Below are 19,726 nucleotides of genomic sequence, written 5' to 3' on the forward strand. Positions count from 1 at the left end.
CATAGCTTGACAAGTGGTGTGTAGGTCTGTACCCAGAATATGAACTGAAGAACCCGAAGCAGAACATGCTAACTTAACTGCTGTACCACTGGGCTGGCCCCTTGTTGACTTTTCTGATGATAGCTATTTTGAATTCTCTGTCATTTAGATTACGTATGTCTGTGTCATCAGGAGTGACTTCTGGGTACTTGTCATTTTTTTCTCTGGTCTAGAGATTTAATATAATTCTTGATACTACTTGAGGGCGTGGCTCTGTTATTGCGCATCATGGTATTTTTGGTCACACTTACCACCTGTTGCCACTGGATGGGGGTCAAGAACTGCATATTCTGAGCGCTCTGTATTCCACTGGAATCCCAGGCACTGGAGCCAGTGCTGTGGGGGGGAGGCGGTGGGCGGGGGGGCCACTTTCTTCTGCATGCTCTTGGGGTTTTCTTGCTCTGCCCTCGATACCTGCTCTCCTGGGGTGTTGACTTGATGATGTCACCCCCGTGTTAACTTTCACCTTGGTAGGGGCTTTCACCTAGGCTGCAGCGGCCCTCAGGGACCTTTGATGTTCCTGTGAATGGATGTCCCCTCCCCTGTTCCTTCCCTTTTGGAGGCTGCCCGCAGTCCCAGATTCTAGTCTTTTGGTGAGGGAGCAAACTTTTCTCTTACCCTGTTCGTCCTCCGAGGGGGGCTCCAGCCTCTCTGCCCTGCGTTGTGTGGCTTCGTGGGGCTCGTGACATTTTTTCTGTTGTGTTTTTATGTCTTCTGTTGGAGTATGAATATCTTTTTCATTGTATGGTGGAGGGGAGAGATTACTGGGAAAGCTCATTCTGCCATGACACTGATGTCACTTGTGAGTTGCAAGTTTTTATATTGACTTCAATGTATTTTTCTGGTAATTGAATTTGATAAATTGATTTATAGTATGTTGTTCCCCCTCTTACTATGAGTCATCACTGAAACTTCACGTTTAAAAGTGTCTGAATTATTAAACTTATGTACAGACTTGTAAAAAGCAATTTACAAACGTTTTAGGATGTAGAGATTTTAAATTGGCTTTTGAAAGAAGTTGATTAGAATGTTGAAGATGATGTATGGTATATTTGTGGAATTTAAAAACATTCCTATTCACTAAAAACTGTTTGATGTAATTACTCGTGTTTGACTTTGGAAAGGATGTATATTTCTGTAATAGTTTTATCATTATACAGTTCGGAAAACCCTTCCATATTTAGAGCATTGGGAGTGTTTGTTCTCTTAGATTGTATAAGCTTGAATCTGCTTAGTGTTTGTTGTCTGATTTTTATAGTTCCCTGGTTAAAAAGCAGTGTGAGCTGAGGAATGCTATTCATGTTTAAAATGCTGAAGAGAAAGAACTACTTTTTCTCACTAAGTCACCTGAATTTAAAAAGACAATATAGGCAGGTTAGAAGTGATACTTAGTGTCCTTGTTTTAAGATTTTCCTTCGTATTGGTAGGAAAGGACTGTTGCAAAAGTAGGATCCATTTTTGAAATGTGGTTTCTTTGAACAGTCATAGTGAAATACAGTGGAAATCATCGTTAACCAAATCCTGGCCCTTAAATTATTGGCGGCTTGATCAAGTTGAATCTGTGCACTTGAGTCAGAAAGTTAAAAATTCATGCAAGCATTTACCATGGGGGAAAAGGCATTGCATGTAGCCTTTTCAGTAGTTTATAACACTTCGTTGGTTGGGCTTTGATTTTTAATAAGGTAGAGCTCATGAAGAATTCTTAATTACATTTTCCTTCATTTGAGTAAACCATAAGAGGAATCTTAATTTTTGAGAGCAGAAGTAAGAAATTTTATCATGCTCAGGCAGCTGCAGATAAATATTTTTGAAGATTCCTTTCTGGGGAAAGAAATCCATTTCTGAAATGCTTTTAATTTGAGACTAGACAGGTGATTGACTTAACATAGCATCATACAGTATACCAAGCTGCTCTTTTTTTTTTTTTTGAGGAAGATTAGCCCTGAGCTAACTGCTGCCAATCCTCCTGTTTTTTCTGAGGAAGACTGGCCCTGAGCTAACATCTGTACCCATCTTCCTGTACTTTATATGTGGGACGCCTACAACAACATGGCTTGGCAAGCGGTGCCGTGTCTGCACCTGGGATCCGAACCGGAGAACCCTGGGCTGCCAAAGCAGAACGTGCGCACTTAACCGCTGTGCCACTGGGCCAGCCCCCAAGCTGCTCTTTAGTCTGAGAACTTTTTTGTAGCTGCCAGTTCCGTATTAGCTGTAATTTTTTTAAGCAGTCACTTGTGCTTTTCAGGAAACCTTTTTGACTTTGGCATTTACTTTTTTTCTGCCTAATGTTTTATAGGAATAATCCTGTGAATTTTTTCAACCATTTTTATTCTGTAGGTGTTAAATATTCAGATTGTGGATAATGTATGCATCTGGATTCTTATTTATATTCTGATTTTTGAACTGTGTTGTGTCTTATTTTACACCTTCGCTAGAGTGCCTGAGGAAGAATGAAGAGACAGAGAATCAGTTTCCCTGTAGAGTAATAGCTTTTTCTGAAGGTTTAATGTTTAAACTTTTGGCTTGAAGGCATGGAGCTGGCTGATTCTTTGACTTCATTTTATCCTACCTTTCTGTCTCTCATGGTTGCAGTGGATAAATGACTCTAATATCTTTGTTCTCAGATGAATTAAATTGTGACTTTGTTAACCTGTAGTAGGTTTGCCTAATTTATTAGACACCACCTGTCTTAGAAATGCCTTCCTTCTTCTCACTTTCTCAAAACTGCTTCCTGGGAAAACTCTTGCAGTCACCATTCAGAGAAAATCACTTGTAACTTAGAAAATATTCTTGCTCAACAGGCAGTTGAGATCTATGCAGTTTGCTTCATTGTATGATTTAGACATATTTCATCGATAACATACTTTTGATAATTTGAGTTTTACGAATATATAACTACATAGAACAAAAGGACAAGGGTTCAAAGACTTTTTCTTCTGCATCAGTTTGTATGGTAGACAAGGCTGATGGCTGTTGGTGCTGAAAGTATGTGCCTCTTTTTTATAGAAAGACCTGATTTGAACAAAAATTCTTACTCTCTTACATGGTTCTTGTACTGCTAAGGCTGACACTGAATAGCTGGGTCACTGACTGAGTCAATAAATCTATGCTTTTCCTCTGTTTTTAAAAAGTCAGATTAGGGGCCGGCCCCATGGCGCAACAGTTAAGTTTGCACGTTCTGCCTCTCAGAGGCCCGGGGTTTGCTGGTTTGGATCCTGGGTGCGGACATGGCACCGCTTGGCATGCCATGCTGTGGTAGGCATCCCGCATATAAAGTAGAGGAAGATGGGCACAGTTGTTAGCTCAGGGCCAGGCTTCCTCAGCAAAAAGAGGAGGAGTGTCAGTAATTAGCTCAGGGCTAATCTTCCTCAAAAAAAAAAAATTAAAATAAAGATTATTTTTTTACTCCTTATCCCTATAGACAACCAGCTAATGTTAGTGTTTATCTGTGTTTAAGGTTCACATTCAAAGTAAAAAGTCTGCAATGGGAAAACATAAATTTCACCCTTCTCAGAGAAGAGTTCTGTAGATGTATACAAGTTTTTGTTTGCTTTTAAATATCAGCAGGTCTCTTTTCTAATTAAGAGCTCAGAAGATTACATGCAGTTCTGGTTTTTGTAACGAAGAGCTTACTAGATTAAAAAAAACCTTTCTGTTGACTTTTTGATTCAGAACAATATATAAATTTTAAATATATCTTTGCTTATTGTCTTCTCCTAGAAGTAGTTACAAAATTGGGGAGGAGAAATAATTTGCAAATTGATCCTCTAAATTATTAAGAGGAATCAGGAGTTAGTCAGTGTTGGGTCACCTCCATAGCTTACTATCTAAGTGATGTTGATGTTGGGTGAGTTACATAACCTTTCTTTTTTTTTAAATTAAAAAAAAATCTTTTAAAGATTGACATCTGAGCTAACATCTGTTGCCAATCTTTTTTTTTATCTTCTTCTCCCCAAAGCCCAGAGTACATAGTTGTATATTCTAGATGTGACTGCCTCTGGTTGTGCTATCTGGGATGCAGCCTCAGCATAGCCTGACGAGCAGTGCCATGTCTGCACCCAGGATCTGAACCAGTGAAACCTCAGGCCGCTGAAGCAGAATGCACGAACTTAACCACTCGGCCATGGGGCTGGCCCCTACATAACCTTTCAAACTATCTGTAAAATAGGGCTAATAGTGATAGTACTTGCCTCATTGGAGTTGTTAGTGGCTAAGTAGTTGTCAGTAGATAACTTAGCATAGGTATGTAGCATAGTGCCTAACAGATAGTGCACAGTGAAATGTCACCTGATTAGTTTTAGTAGTAATATCATCTTTGAAAAAAGACCTAACTTTTTTTCTTACCTTGGTAATAAATGTGTTAGTGTGAAAAATTATATAGTCCTAAGATTAATTTGGAAAGAAAAGTCAAATAAATAATATTCCTTGAATATTGAGAAATTCTATTGCTTTTGAATATGGCAGATTTTTTTTTTTTAACTTGTAGTTGAGTTGAGGTAATGAACTCACATTTACCTGGCTTGTCTTTGTATACAAATTATATAAAATGGGAAGCCTTTTAAAAAGTAAAGGACTGTTGATCTGTGTTTTAAGAAATATTTTTTATAAGCCTGTTTTTGTTTTTGTTTTTTGGTGAGGAAGATTCACACTGAGCTAACATCCGTTGTCAATCTTCCTCTTGTTTTGCTTGAGGAAGATTAGTCCTGAGCTAACGTCTGTGCCAGTCTTCCTCTGTTTTATGTGGGGTGCCACCACAGTTTGGCTCGATGAGCAGTGCTAGGTCTGCACCCAGGACCAAACCTGCAAACCCCAGGCCACTGAAGCAGAGCATGCGAACTTAACCACTACACCACCAGCCCAACCCCCTTCGTTCTGAACATTTTTAAGCTTTATGATCTAATGTTATAAACTCCTTTTTTTTCTTTTGAGGAAGATTAGCCCTGAGCTAACATCTGCTGCCAATCCTCCTCTTTTTGCTAGGATGTCTGACCCTGAGCTAACATCTGTGCCCGTCTTCCTCTACTTTATACGTGGGATGCCTGCCACAGCATGGCTTGATAAGCAGTGCCATGAATGCACCCTGGATCTGAACCAGCGAACCTTGGGCCGCCTAAGTGGAACGTGTGAACTTAAATGCTGCACTACCGGGCCGGCCCCTAATGTTATAAACTCTTAGTTATATTTGCAAGATTATGTGGCTGCCTAACACAGGAAATTGCCACGCAGGTTTCTGCCCCTATGGGCTTTGTACTTTTTTCTCCCTTTCCCTGGAATCCTTTCTCCCTAATTATGGTCCAGCCTTGGGGTCCTCAGGTCAATCAGGGCTTTGCAAAAGGGACATCTACTTTTGAGAGATGTTCTCTCTTCTACCTAAAATGTCACTCTCCATCCTTATCATGCCTTTTCTCCCCACCACCAGGCATTATATTATATACTCTTCTTTATTTTTTTATTTTCCAAATTACTTTCCCATTGGAATAATAGCTGAGGGCAGGAACTTTGTTTTGTTTACTGCTGATTCCTACTTTGTGTGATGTAGAACTGGACCTGTCACATTATAAGAATTAATAAATACTTAAGTGAATGAATCAATGGTATTGGTCAAATTAAAACATAGTTTTATTGAGTAGATGGGGAGAAAGAATCCATGAATCAATTTTTAATAATTTTCTGAGTTTTTTTAAAAGTATTTATGCTCATAAAAAATGAATCATTTCACAAGATGACATTTATTACTTTTCCCTTTCCCCTCCACCACCCCCCCAACGAAAAAAAAGAAAAACAAGGTTTAAAGTTTAGACATGACCTGTCAGTCAAGAGGCATAGTGAGAACTCCAGCTCTGCGTATAATAGCGTTACCTGCTCTAGCTTCATTTTCCTTATCTTGTTTCCTTTCCAGGATCTAGCCCAGTGCCTGGTACATAGTTAAGGTAGTCAGTAAATGTTTGTTGGGTAAGTGAACCTGTAAAGTGAGTAAAAACATGAACTAGTGCTAGTTTCCCAAAGGGTGTCCTAAAGACTCTTGGATAAGAGCTTCTGGAATAAAGTGGATCAAAGAAGTTTGGAAAGCACTGTTCCATTGATTCTCAAACTTAAGTATACATCAGAATCACCTGGAGGACTTGTAAATACAATCTCTTCAGTTTACCCTCCCTACCTCCTTGTTTGAGGTAGGGCAGTGAATTTCTAACAAGTTCTGAGGTGGTTGAGGTGATATTAGTTCTGCTAGTCCTGCTGGGACCACACTTTAACAACCCCTGCTGTATCTGTACTCCTGTTGAGGTGATTCACACTAGTATATTGAAAGTTTTGAGAAGCACTGCAGTAGGGGAAACTGTTTAACTCTTAACTCAGTATTTCCAAGACTTACTTTACCATAGTACCCTTTCCATGTATGTGTGTGTGTGTGTGAATCATCTATCTATCACGTTACACACAGTGCCTCTTAACATCCTTGAAACTATTGTTCTGTGGGCCATACTTTCAGAAACAGAGCCAGATTACATTTACAGTGTTTTCCACATGTAAAATGATGATTTTTTTTTTTTCCATGCTTGGGCAGGTGACTAAATTGTGTTAGGAGTGAAACCGTCGGAGTTGAACTCTGTTGCAGAGCTGAAAGAAAGTATGATAGTCATGATCTGCATGGAAACATTTATATACATTTTTGATTCTTGCTTAGCATACATTTGGGAAATGTAGGGATGTGTAGCAAGAAAAATTTCATGAAAATTGAGCCCAAAATGATGAAGTGATTTCTTTTTCAGTACCTTTTATTGTTTATATTTCTCTTTCTTTTATGATTGGTTTTAATCTGCCAAACACATTTTCAGAACTTTAGGTCATGGCAAAATTAGGAAAAAATAATTTGTTGTGAGAGTTGAGTTTTCGCCAGATAATGATTGTCTCGTCTAGTGTCGTCTTTTTTTTTTCTAGTTGTGTTTTGAAATTTAGGCTAATCTTCTTTAATGGTTTAGCACTCTACTCTGCATGTCAGATTTTGTTGACTTCATTTTTAAATATTGTTGTCCTTATTCCTGTCTTCTGTCTTAGAGTAGTGGATGTGATAAAAGATTTGAGTAAATTAATAGGGGATATTTGAGGGAGAAGTGACATTTACAGACTCTTTAGACACTAAACGTCAGCACAGAGTCTTCACACTTGAACTTAATGGAATGCTTTATGTCCTCCAAGGCTGTGGATCTTTCCATTGATGAGTCCAGTTTGACAGGAGAGACAACACCTTGTTCTAAAGTGACGGCTCCTCAGCCGGCTGCAACTAATGGAGATCTTGCATCAAGAAGTAACATTGCCTTCATGGGAACACTGGTCAGATGTGGCAAAGCAAAGGTAATTTTTTTCTTGTTTTGAAAATAACAGTTCCTTTGTTTTCAACCATTTTCTCGGTTCTTTTTTGCTAATTTAAGTGGATCTTTTCAAAATATATGACAAAGAAGTGACAGAATTGAGCCTAACCCTTGGCGGGTATTTGTGAGTCTGAGGGGAAGCTGTGTCCCTGAGGTATAATATGTCCGTAGTTCTCCCATTTACCCGATAATGGATCCTTTAACAGCATAGTCCTCACTACCTGTTCTTGTTTTGGATAGAAACAGTGGCTCGTGGATATGTTCATAACTGGTTAAATAAAACTTTAATTCAGTTGATAGGATACTGGCTATAATATTCTGACTACATTTCATTCACCTACTAATTGATTTCAGATTTTTTTTTCTGGATTCTAATATTCCCCAAATATAAAAGGCAGCATTCAATAGCATTTGAAGGAGGAAAATAAACTACATTAAATGTTTCTATTGAGTATAACACAGATTCAAATTTCAGAAATATTAATATAGACAAAAAATGAGCCTCAGAATTGAGTCAGTATTAAGTTTAATGAAATGTTTGTTTTCAAGGTTTGTAACCTAAGCCGTAAATACTAATGATCTTTAATAAGATCAAAAAGGAAATTTGCTAAGGGAACTCTGAATGTGTATGTCAGACATCTTGACTGTGGCCAATGCGTTGGTGAAAGCTAATGAAGAGTTTATGTAGTTTTGGTTGAGAGAGAGGATTCCATTTGAATGTAAATATATTTTCCTGTTTTTCCCTTTAGGGTATTGTCATTGGAACAGGAGAAAATTCTGAATTTGGAGAGGTTTTTAAAATGATGCAGGCAGAGGAAGTGAGTACTTAGTTTCAAATCTGAAATTCTCCGTTACAAGTAGAAGAAAAGAGAATGTTAGTGGATTATTTTATGTACTATGAAAAGTAATATTTTATTCAGAATATCATTCAGTTGTCTGTGCTTAAAAACATAATTGGAAAGCCTGTAATTAGAGGGGGCTTGAATTGACATTGTTAATATTTGAAAACTTTTGATATTTGTTTAATATTTTAGGAGAAAAAAGGTATAGTCAATTATTTATAGGGCTTATTCTTTTTAGAAACTAGCTTTATCGTATTAATTTTAGACATTACTAAATAGTATATTTGTACCTCAGAACATGTCCTCAACCAAAATTCCCAAGTTTACGCAATTCCAAGTAATGGGAAAAAAGATTGCAAAGTAAGATAACCTGGATGATACCCTTGTTTAAGGATATTGAAGATTAGTTCTCTCATTTAAAATACTTTCTTATATATAAAAAAGAAGTTGCATTCTACAAATGTCATATTCTCCCCAAGTTGTCTGGATTTCTCAGGTAATCTGCCAAGATTCTAGGATGATCACGTAGAAAACCATTCCAAGAAGCTTGGCAGTGAAGGGACCACCAGAGAAGGGATTTAGCGGATCAGGGAGCCAACAGGATGAAAAGACAGATTACAAGCGTGTTTGTGGATACAGAAAGGAGAAAGATTGGAAAAGTGACGGCAGCTGGTGGCAGTGAAGTCCCGGAGAAGCTGATGGGGAGAATAGATTTCTCCTCAAAGACAGGCATAGGAACATGGACCTTTTCAGATAAACAGACTTTCTAAAGTCTAAGCCTCAGTTTCCTCAGTGAGGGGGCCGGTATTTATCTGAAGGGAGAATTGTGTATGTCATGGGGATGTTAAGCACTTAGCAGAGTCCCTGGCATGTAGCATATACATTTAGCTAATTGTGGTGACACTCTTCTCCAATTTGTCAAGGCGCCAAAAACCCCTCTGCAGAAGAGCATGGACCTCTTAGGAAAACAGCTTTCCTTTTACTCCTTTGGTATAATAGGTAAGAGAAGAGTGAGTATGTATATCTCATATGATTACTTAGGTTTTCTTTTTTGAGTGGGAAGGGAGAGGTTAGATACAAACATAATTTATTTATTGATTTAAATAATTATTTATTTTTTAGCTTACTACTACTTTTTTTAAATTATAAAACTAACCCACAGGCGTTGTCTTTTTCTACAAAGATGAAATAGAGCTCCATGTAATTCCTGTAATCAAACAGGTTTCTGTAAACATCTTAGTATTTATCTTTGTACAACAAAATGTGATAGTATTGTTTTATGGACTACTATTTTGTTTCACATATCCTATCATAAACATCTTCTCGTTAAATAGATGCTCACAAATTTAAAGCTTGTATAGTATTCCATTGTGTGAATATATATGTATATATTTATAAATCAGGCCTCTTTTAGACATTTATGTGGGTTTCTTGAGTTGTTTTAATTATGTAAATGATTCTTCAGTGCATGTATCTTACTGTAAATACCCCTCATTTCCTTAGGATAAATTCTTAAAATTATTGAGTCAAAGAGAATCCATGTAATTTCTAAATTTTTGGTATGCTTTAAAGTGTTTTGTTTCATATTGCCAAGTAGTACCCTTCATCAGCAAGGCAAAAATGTCTCTCTTCGAGCACCCTTGCCAACTTTGCTGCCATTAACTTAACAGATGAATAAGAGACTTCTCATTATTTTATTTCACAATTCATTATTAGAGAAACTGAACACTCTGTCGTGTGTGTGTTGGTCCTTTCTGTTTTATTTTATGACCTGTCAATCTGTTTCTTTTGTCCCTTCTCTTATGGCTTGACTCTTAGATTGGTAACAGCTCTTTGTATAATTAGGATAGCAATCCTCTTGTTTAAGTTAGGAGTATTTTTTCCCCCCAATTTTTAAATTGCCTTTGGTGGATATATAATACACTTGGTAGGAAGGTGGGAGATGTGAGTAACTGAAACGTCCTCTTGCCCTTCCTATTGACAATCTCTGCACTTATGTTTTCTTTGTTTATTCTGTTCATAAAGACTCTTCCAACTCCATGTTGGGAAAATGTTTATGTTTATAAGTATATTTATTTGAACATCATTCTACTACATTAGTTTTTATTTTTGACACTTTATTTTACTATATTATTTAGAATTCATTCTAGTACAAGGCTTAAGGTAGAGTTATGACTTTTTAATCAAAAGTTAATTATTCTAGTACCGGCAATTCTATAGTCTATTCTTTATTCACTGAGTTGAAATGACATCTTTATCATACATTAAACACTTGCATCAATTTTGGAGTCTTTTCCCCTTTTCTCAAATTCTTTGTTATGCTATTTTAATTGTTCTTGCTAGCTTAATGTTTTAAAATCAATAATGTGATTTTAAAGCAATATTTCTGCTACGCATAATTATTTCTTTCTTTAATAATTCAGTGAAATAATTCTTTAAATATTAATTCTTTTGTTCTGTCTCTCTTTATCGTAAGCATAAAGTAGAAGATAGGAAGGTATTTGTTCCTCTTTTTATCTGGTGTGTATGTTCTCATAACTTCCTTCATTTGATTATTACTATTTATTTTCTAGAATTTATAAATGAATTTGATAAATTGAAGGGTATTTAGCCAATTAAATATTTCCAGTTTATATTAACACTGTACCATGAAACCATCTTGAATTTAGTGATAAAAAGATGTTTCAACTCTATGATTCTAGTTTTCATATAATAATGCATTGAACATAATTTTTCTTGTTAGGATAATAAATAGAATAGGATAAGGGTCAAAATCAAAATCAGGGGTCAGCAGACACTTCTTTTGGGCAAAGGGCCAGATAATAAATATTTTAGCCTTTGGTCCTTGCAGTCTCTGTTGGAAATACTCAACTCTTCCATCAGCACAAAAGCAACCATAGACAATACACAAACAAATGGGTGTGGCTGTGTTCCAGCAAACTGTTACAGAAGCATGCAGGAGTCCCCTGGTATAATTCACTGGATGTAATTTCTTTTGTCAGGATGGTATTTGGAATGGGATCTTAGAGCGCTGAATTCTGGATCATTATTTTGTAGTTATAGAAAGATAAAGAAAAACCTTGTTATACATGTCCTTATTGATGGAGAATACAATCTTGAAGTTGCTTTGTTTTATTAAAACTGATGATACTGAGTTTTTCCTCACAAAATTAGTGTTGCGCTGATTGCTCTCCATCTTTTCAAAGATAAAGGTTAAATAAAGCAGAGAGTATGGAATCAGTTGTTTGGTTTATGTTAATTGATTTTTTTATTTTTAAATGCCATAGAAGTCGTATTTTTTTAAATGCTAATGTAGGTTTAGATGTCTTAACTAAGATATAGCACTCTGAGCCAAGTCCTAAGTGACTACTTCGTTTGCAGTATGAACTTTATTTTTTTTATTTATTTTTTTTATTGAGTTATTGATAGGTTACAATCTTGTGAAATTTCAGTTGTACATTAATGTTTGTCAGTCATGTTGTAGGTGTACCACTTCACCCTTTGTGCGCACTCTCCACCCCACCTTTCCCCTGGTATCCACTAAACTGTTCTTAGTCCATAATTTTAAGTTCCTCATATGAGTGGAGTCATACACAGATTATCCTTCTCTCGCTGGCTTATTTCACTTAACATAATTCTCTCAAGGTCCATGCATGTTATTGCAAATGGAATGATTTTGTTCTGTTTTGCAGCTGAGTAGTATTCCATTGTATATATGTACCACATCGTCTTTATCCATTTGTCTGTTGCTGGACACTTAGGTTGCTTCCACGTCTTGGCTATTGTAAACAGTGCTGCAGTAAACATTGGGGTGCATAGGACTTTTGGGATTGCTGACTTCAAGCTCTTTGGATAAATACCCAGTAGTGGGATGGCTGGATCGTATGGTAGTTCTATTTTTAATTTTTTGAGGAATCTCCATACTGTTTTCCATAGTGGCTGCACCAGTTTGCATTCCCACCAGTGCAGTATGAACTTTAATGTGTAATGTCTTGGTATGGAGTCAGGAGAAGTTCCAGAGTTTATTTTTGCAAAGCTGACAGTAAATAGAAGACCTATATGTCTTAAACTACCTTCTCTTTTTCCCCCCATTGTATGAAAATACTCGTAATGTTTTCTTAAACTGGGAACTCTCAGATGTTATTTTTTTAAGGGATGGGTAGCAGCAATGGCAGCAAAAATTAAAACTGTGTGTGCATGTGTGCATACGTAGCATTAACTTTAAGCAGTATTAACTTTAGTCTCCGGGCTTAATGGATTTTTGTAAAATCTTGTAATCGTGATCTGATATAATTTCCCTTTTATATCAAGGGACTTTTTGGCTGCCCTCAGCTTGCTATTCTATTTGTTCTGTGCCTAGCTGGTTTTATATAAAAGGGAAAAATAGCAATTTGATTCTGTTCCAGGTATCATCATGTTGGTTGGCTGGTTACTAGGAAAAGATATCCTGGAAATGTTTACTATTAGTGTAAGGTAAGTTCTAATAGTGTATTTATAAATTGAAGTCTCTTTTGCCTCTCATTTCTCTGATAGGCATAGTTAGTGTTCCATTATGGAGATATTATATGAGCACATAAGACTATAAAATCTACTTAAGAGGTTCAGAATTCATGTATTGAAATGAACTCTAGGAAAATGAAAACCTACATATATGGCAGTGGAGAAAACCCATACTAGATGTCTAGTATTATTAACCCAATATTGCATTTTTATATATAAATCGACAATTAAGGATTGCCAAACTGAAAACTGGCAGCATCAAAGAGACCACAATATAGAAATTGAATAATCAATCTCAGAGGAAAATGAAAAATTCAAGAAATAGAAGAAAAATTAAAAATATACAGAAAGCGGGGCTGGCCCTGTGGCCGAGTGGTCAAGTTCGCGTGTTCCGCTTCGGTGGCCCAGGGTTTCCCCAGTTTGGATCCTGGGCACGGACATGGCACTGCTCATCAGGCCATGCTGTGGTGGCGTCCCACGTGCCACAACCAGAGGCACTCACAACTAGAATGTACAACTATGTACTGGGGAGCTTTGGGGAGAAGAAGAAGAGGAAGGAAAAAAAAAAGATTGGCAACAGATGTTAGCTCAGGTGCTAATCTTTAAAAAAAAAATTCAGATACTGAATTCTGAAGAAAAAAATACACAGAAAGCTTTTGTATTTTCAGAGATTTGTGAAGAAACTGCATTCATGATAGATGGACAGATTGCTGTAGAAAAGGATCACAGAACAAAATGAGTTTTTAAAATTATGATTATGATTGCTGAAATTACAAATTCAATTTAAGGGCTATAAAATAAAGTCAAAGAGGTCTCCCAAAAAATAGAGTAGAAAGTCCAAAACAGAAAATGAGATAAAAAAGTGACAGAATAATTCAGTATTATTATTATTCAGTATTCAGTAATATTATACCTAATTAGGAGTTTCAGAAAGAGGTAAGAAGAAATTAGATAAGAAATGATACATGAATACTTTCTCAATCTAAAGCAAGACATGAATGTTTATAGTTTGAAAAGATTCTCCGAATGCCAAGCAGGATGAAAAAACTTCAACCTAGATACATCATTGTGAAACAAAAGAAAACAAGTCAGATCATCTACAAAGGAAGGATAATTAGACTGTTATCAGACTTCTCATTAGCAACTGCAGTTCCCACCTCGGAGTCTTTTTAGGCTCTACTAAACATTTCAGCTCATAAGGCTTTCATCGTTCGCATCTGGTACCTGTGCCCTGAACACAGCAGGGCAACTTCAGGCGTCTCTCTTCTGAGAGAGTCCTTGCAGCAGTCCATGCAGCAGTTCAGCTCAGGTACAAGGAGGTGAGATGACCCTGTGAGTGCAGGAGCTACCCTAGGTTAAAATGCCTCCTAGTCCACAGGAGCCACCATCTCTGGAAACATACTTTTCAGGGTGCCTGCAAGAAACTTGGTCCAGTTATATGAGTCACTACCCTCAGGAAACCCAAAGCGATGGCTTCCTATAAGATAATTATAAATCTCCCAGTCCATAGACAGTTTATCAGTCAGGCGATCCCTTTATCATAAGCAGTGTTGCCAAGCAACGTTACCCTTATAAGATCACTAGGGAAACAGAGCTAGAGATTTAACTAAATACAGAAGGGGAAAAGGATTTTATTAACCCTTCATCCACAGCATTATTGGATTACATTGGAAGATAGTGGGGCAGTTCTATCAAAGTATTGGGGGAAAATGATTGTAAGTCTATAAATCTAGGCCTCACCAAAGTATCAGTCCAGTAGTTACAAATAGATAGGCAGGAAATCAGAAAATTTATCCCTTACCTATCCTTTTATGAATTCCAGCAAAACAAGGGTAAAAGAAAGGAAGATAATGATGTGTGGTCGTGTAAGAAGGAGTGGGACTCACCTAGGCATCTAAGGAAAAGAAACCCTGGATGACAGCTCTGTGGTAGGCCTAGGAAGTAATAGTTCAAGTGTTAGAACAAAAATCAATGGATTAAAAAAAAATCAAAAGGAATAGGTAAGATAAATAAAAAGTTAAAGATATTTGTGATATTGTCAAGGAGTATATTTTTTCCTCAAATGGACAAAAATACAATTTGAAGCTCTTGGCTTAAATCTGTATAAAAAAGCCTTGGGTTAAATATAAAATAAGTTTTAAATGGAGCTTGAGTTTGAGATATTGATCATTGGCGTATTACCTATTGGACTCATTTTTAGCTTTTGAGTATTTTTTTGAGCAGTTAACTATTTGTGGAGATCGACACTTGACTTTTATTGCTACTTCAAGGTCTTTCAAAGGACAAAACATTTTTAAACTTTTTTAGGAGGATAAAACTCATTTTATTTTGCAACTACCATATGGGCCCATTGTACTCTTATAAATATAAAATACATTATCAGATCTTTAGTGACCTTATTATTCCTATGTCTTGAACATTTTGCTATCTCATTACTCTAGCACCATTATTTTAACAATTATTTTTAATTGTGCTAAAAATGAGTAAAACTATAAGAAAGAAGAATGATGGGACCACTTAAAATGTTGATATAATAATAAAGTAAATCATTACTATTCTCTTATGTTGCCCAAAGTATTACATCATTATTTAAGAAGGTATAAAAGAAGTTTGGAGAACACACTCTTTGTAGTTTTTTTTTTGTTTTTCATTCAGCGAAGTTGAGAATTCAGAATTTTTTGTTTTCTACCATAAGGGCAAAGAATAATTGACAGAAGAATTTTTGCAGTTATTAGACAAACCAGAAGATGAATGAAAAGAGACAACCCCTGCAGGCTTTAAAGTTGAGGGTGAAATTGAATCATATAAGTGAAATTTCAACACTGGGAATCCTTAGATGCTGATGCTCTAGATTTTCTCGAACTCCTGCATCAATGAGGAACAGTTTATTTCTAAGGACAAAAAGAGAAGGACAGGTATTCTCTTCCAGTTAGTCATTCTATAACAAGGAATTAATCATGCAATGTTTTCCATCAAGAACCTGGACCACCTCTTTTTGCTAAAAGACTGTATGATGGTATTCTTTCATCTTTTATGATACTTGTTTACCAACATTTACTTCATACCATTTTTAAGTGGAGAAATGCTAAAGGCCAGTATGAATATAAAGGTGATTAAAAGGAAATAGATGACATAGAAATGAAAAACTTCATTGGTTTCACCATTGTAATTGGTGTTTATAAATCTAAAAATGAAAATGTTTTGCAGTTATGTTTCAAAGAAGATGAGTATCCTCCTTTAAATAGTTACGAACCATCAGCATTTTCAGAAGCGTTGTGCTTTGAAGAAACAAATATGAAAAGAAGAACCAGAATTGATAAGCCTATAACCTGTTTTAAATGTATTTTAAATTTCAAATCAATATTTATGAGGTGAATTTGTTACAGGTTCATTCATGACAATTGATGAGCAGTTAATTGCGTCTAAAGGATGTCGCCCATTTCACATATATGTATTGTGGTCATCATCATCATCATCATAGATATATATATATATACCTTCAAATCCAGGAATATAGTTTGGGGTTAAAATTCAAATGAAAACTTGTAATGAAGTTTTTCACAATCCATTTTATTCCTCTGCAAATTATTTATAACATGACTTAAGTATAAAATAATGAAAAGGTCCACTGGATTTAGATTGTAAATGATGATGCCTATTTTTCCTGATATAGTGACAGTTAATGGAAGCATAAGAAAAGAGGATTCTCTTTCAACTTAGAATATTTCAAAAGAGAGAAGCAAATGTTAATGATAGCATGTATTTCTTGACTCTTCAGTGTATACTGTTTAGCCAGGGGTATTATAAATGTTATTCGTTGGCTTTCAACTTTTAGAATCAACCTGTAAATAAAGCATGAAAAAGTTAATTATGATTATAGAACAGGGTGCTAATGATATTAAATTAGATCATGCTAAAGCAAAAGTAGGTAACAGAATTTGGGAAGTAGAAGTAGCAGAGGGAATGGTGTTCAAATGAAGAATAGGAATGCTTATGTCCTTATCTGTAGTAGAGTCAAGAGATAATACTTGGAATGGGATGAAAAATAGAGATTTAATTTGAATTTTTTTATCTTACAAAGGGAAACAGTGAAGTAATTAATTTTTTTGTTGTGATAAAAGACACTATAAAATTTACCATTTAATTTAGTTTATATTTTTTGGTGAGGAAGGTTTGCCCTGAGCTAACATCTGTGCCAGTCTTCCTTCATTTTGTATGTGGGTCGCCACCACAGCATGGCTGACAAGTGGTGTAGGTCCACACCCAGGATCTGAACCTGTGAATGCAGCCTGCCAAAGCAGAGCATGGTGAACCAGTACACCATGAGGCCACCCCCCAAATTTACCATTTTAAAGTATATAATTCAGTGAGATAAATAGTTTCAGAATGTTGTGCAACTATCTTCAGTGTCAGAATGTTTTCATCACCCCAAAAGAAAGCTCCATCACCCTTAAGCAGTCACTCCCCATTATTCCTTCTCCCTAGTGCTTGGCAACCACTAAACTGCTTTCTGTCTCTCTGGATTTGCTTATTCTTGATATGTCGTATAAATGGAATCATACAGTATGTGTGTCCTTTTGTAACTGGTTTCTTTCACTTAGCATAACATTTTCAAGGTTCATCCATGTTGTAGCATGTATCAGTACTTTATTCCTTTTTATGGCTGAATAATACTCTATTGTATTGTTATACCACAATTTCCCATTCATCAGTTGATGGACATTTGGGCTGTTTCCATCTTTTGGCTATTGTGAATGGTGCTGCTGTTAATATTCCTGTACATATTTTTGTCTGAACACCTGTTTAGTTTAGATGAGGAAACTAAACTACAGAGGTGGAGTAATAATAGCTCAGGATAATACAGGTAAAAATTGGTGAAGCTAGGTGTATAAATTTAGGCAGTCTGACATCAGAATCTGTATTCTTTAACCACTATGCTTAACCTGGCAGTTAGTAAGTGTCTAGTAAATGTTAATCAACTTTCCCTTCCTTCTGAGGCCATTTTTGGGTGCTTACAGTATTAATTTTGCATTTTTTTTAGCCTCTATTTTAAGTAACAGCCAACTGAAATTATTGCTGTGGGTGCTGTTTAGTTTATACTTCAATACTCTGTATATATTGGTTACAGTTTGGCTGTAGCAGCAATTCCTGAAGGTCTTCCCATTGTGGTCACAGTGACTTTAGCCCTTGGTGTTATGAGAATGGTGAAGAAAAGGGCCATTGTGAAAAAACTGCCTATTGTTGAAACTCTGGGTAAGTCTGTGGTAAGAGCATACTTATGCAGTGATGTATTTGTTTACATCAACGGCGAATCATCTTTAGATTTTACAGTTTTTTGTCCTAGAGGTTTGCATGGTGGTATTTGGCTTGTGGCAATGTTGAGTATGGTTATAACAACCCAAAAAGGTAATTAAAAATCATATCATATCACATAGCATATCACTCAGAACAGGGGACTTTGAGAGAAGTCTTTCTGCATCATGGAATGTTCTAATGCTTAAATCATGTACAAAAAAAAAAATCCATGTAACAAATGAAACCTTAGGGGAAAATTAATAGAACTTTTTTCTTTTGACATCTCAAGGAAGATAATTGATAATTATAGATCCTAAAATGTCATACTTAAGTTGAATTTGCTGATAAGAACAATAAATACACAATATTGCTATAACTTTATTTGCAGTATGAACATTGCGATAACTTTCTGTATGGTTTGAAACTTCTTTAAATTTAAGAATCCAAAAATGTTGAATTTAATTTCTGATTTACATTTTAATATTGGGAAGGCAAAATTCCTTAAAATGCTGACTAAAAAAATTATATGGGTTCTATTTTGGTACCTTTGAAACTTTCTAGAAAATGTATTATATAAAATTACCATATAAAGCTATTGTTGAGTAGCTTTGTAGAAATTTAACTGTAAGTAAATAAGAAAAAGTCAACATGTATCAGTATCTAATTTTTAATTTTAATTTCAGCAACTACCTTATGATGAAGCAATAATAACGAGTTTGATTTGTACAACATTCGGAGAAGCAGGACAGGCTTCCAGAGTTTGATTTGTTTTCAAGTGTGAACTTGTATTTCTCCCTGACTCTCTTGGTGACACAAAATGATTTATTCTTTAGGCTGCTGTAATGTGATTTGTTCAGATAAAACTGGAACACTGACGAAGAATGAAATGACTGTTACTCACATATTTACTTCAGACGGTGTGCATGCTGAGGTACTCTATAGATGTTTTCCTTAATGGCAGTATTCCTTTGATAAGAAACTTGGTGTTTAACATTCCTAATGATTCCAGTGTCTTACCTTCGGAAGGGCTATAAATTAGTCGGCAACAGAGCTTTTTCCTTCCCATGTGATTCTACCAAATCTTGATCCTATTGCACTTGTATGCTCCAGTTGTACAGTCCAGAAACTTTGAATCCTCCATGGCACCTCTCTTTCCATCACCCCTACATCCATTCATTACCGAACTCTGGATGTCCGTGCTCTGTACACAGCTTGAGGGATCTTTTACAGCCGAATTTTGACCCTGTCACTCCCTAAATTAAGATGCTGCAGTGGCTTTCCTTTGTGACCAGGATCTCAAAGTGTGACATCTCAAGGCCCTACGTAGTCTATCCCTTATTTCCTTCTTCAGCCTCATATGCTGTCCTTTGCTTGCTGTGTATCAAACACACTGGCCGTGGTTCTTTCAGTGTGACAAAATTCCTTCTGCTCCAGGACCTTTGCTGCTGTTCTCACTGCTTAGGACAGTCTAATGCCTCTTCATCTTTTGCACCTCAGTTCCAACCCTAATTTTTCAGAAAAGCTTTGCTGACCACCCAGAACTGGCCCTGTGCTATATGTTTTCATAGCACTCTATACCTCTTAGTCCTTAGCTCAGGGAAAATTTTCTGTCCCTCTTTGCATTATACTATAAGTTTACTGGGCAGGAACTGTGTTGTCTGACACAGGACCTGCCTCATAGTA

At 36.2% G+C, this 19,726-nt stretch overlaps 1 protein-coding gene across 11 annotated transcripts in view; it reads left to right on the plus strand.

Annotated features, from left to right (window-relative positions):
- The window catches only part of ATP2C1 (ATPase secretory pathway Ca2+ transporting 1), a 152,160-nt gene that overhangs the window by 86,500 nt on the left and 45,934 nt on the right, over positions 1–19,726 (plus strand). For all 11 annotated transcript variants that reach the window (XM_008519857.2, XM_070576026.1, XM_008519859.2 and 8 more), the window contains 6 exons: positions 7,234–7,389; positions 8,156–8,224; positions 9,172–9,247; positions 12,655–12,721; positions 17,877–18,001; positions 18,877–18,974. In XM_008519857.2, the coding sequence (XP_008518079.1) occupies positions 7,234–7,389; positions 8,156–8,224; positions 9,172–9,247; positions 12,655–12,721; positions 17,877–18,001; positions 18,877–18,974 (591 nt within the window). The remainder of the gene's footprint in view (positions 1–7,233; positions 7,390–8,155; positions 8,225–9,171; positions 9,248–12,654; positions 12,722–17,876; positions 18,002–18,876; positions 18,975–19,726) is intronic.

Source organism: Equus przewalskii, chromosome 15, assembly GCF_037783145.1.
Source record: "Equus przewalskii isolate Varuska chromosome 15, EquPr2, whole genome shotgun sequence".
In the NCBI taxonomy this organism is placed as follows: domain Eukaryota; kingdom Metazoa; phylum Chordata; class Mammalia; order Perissodactyla; family Equidae; genus Equus; species Equus przewalskii.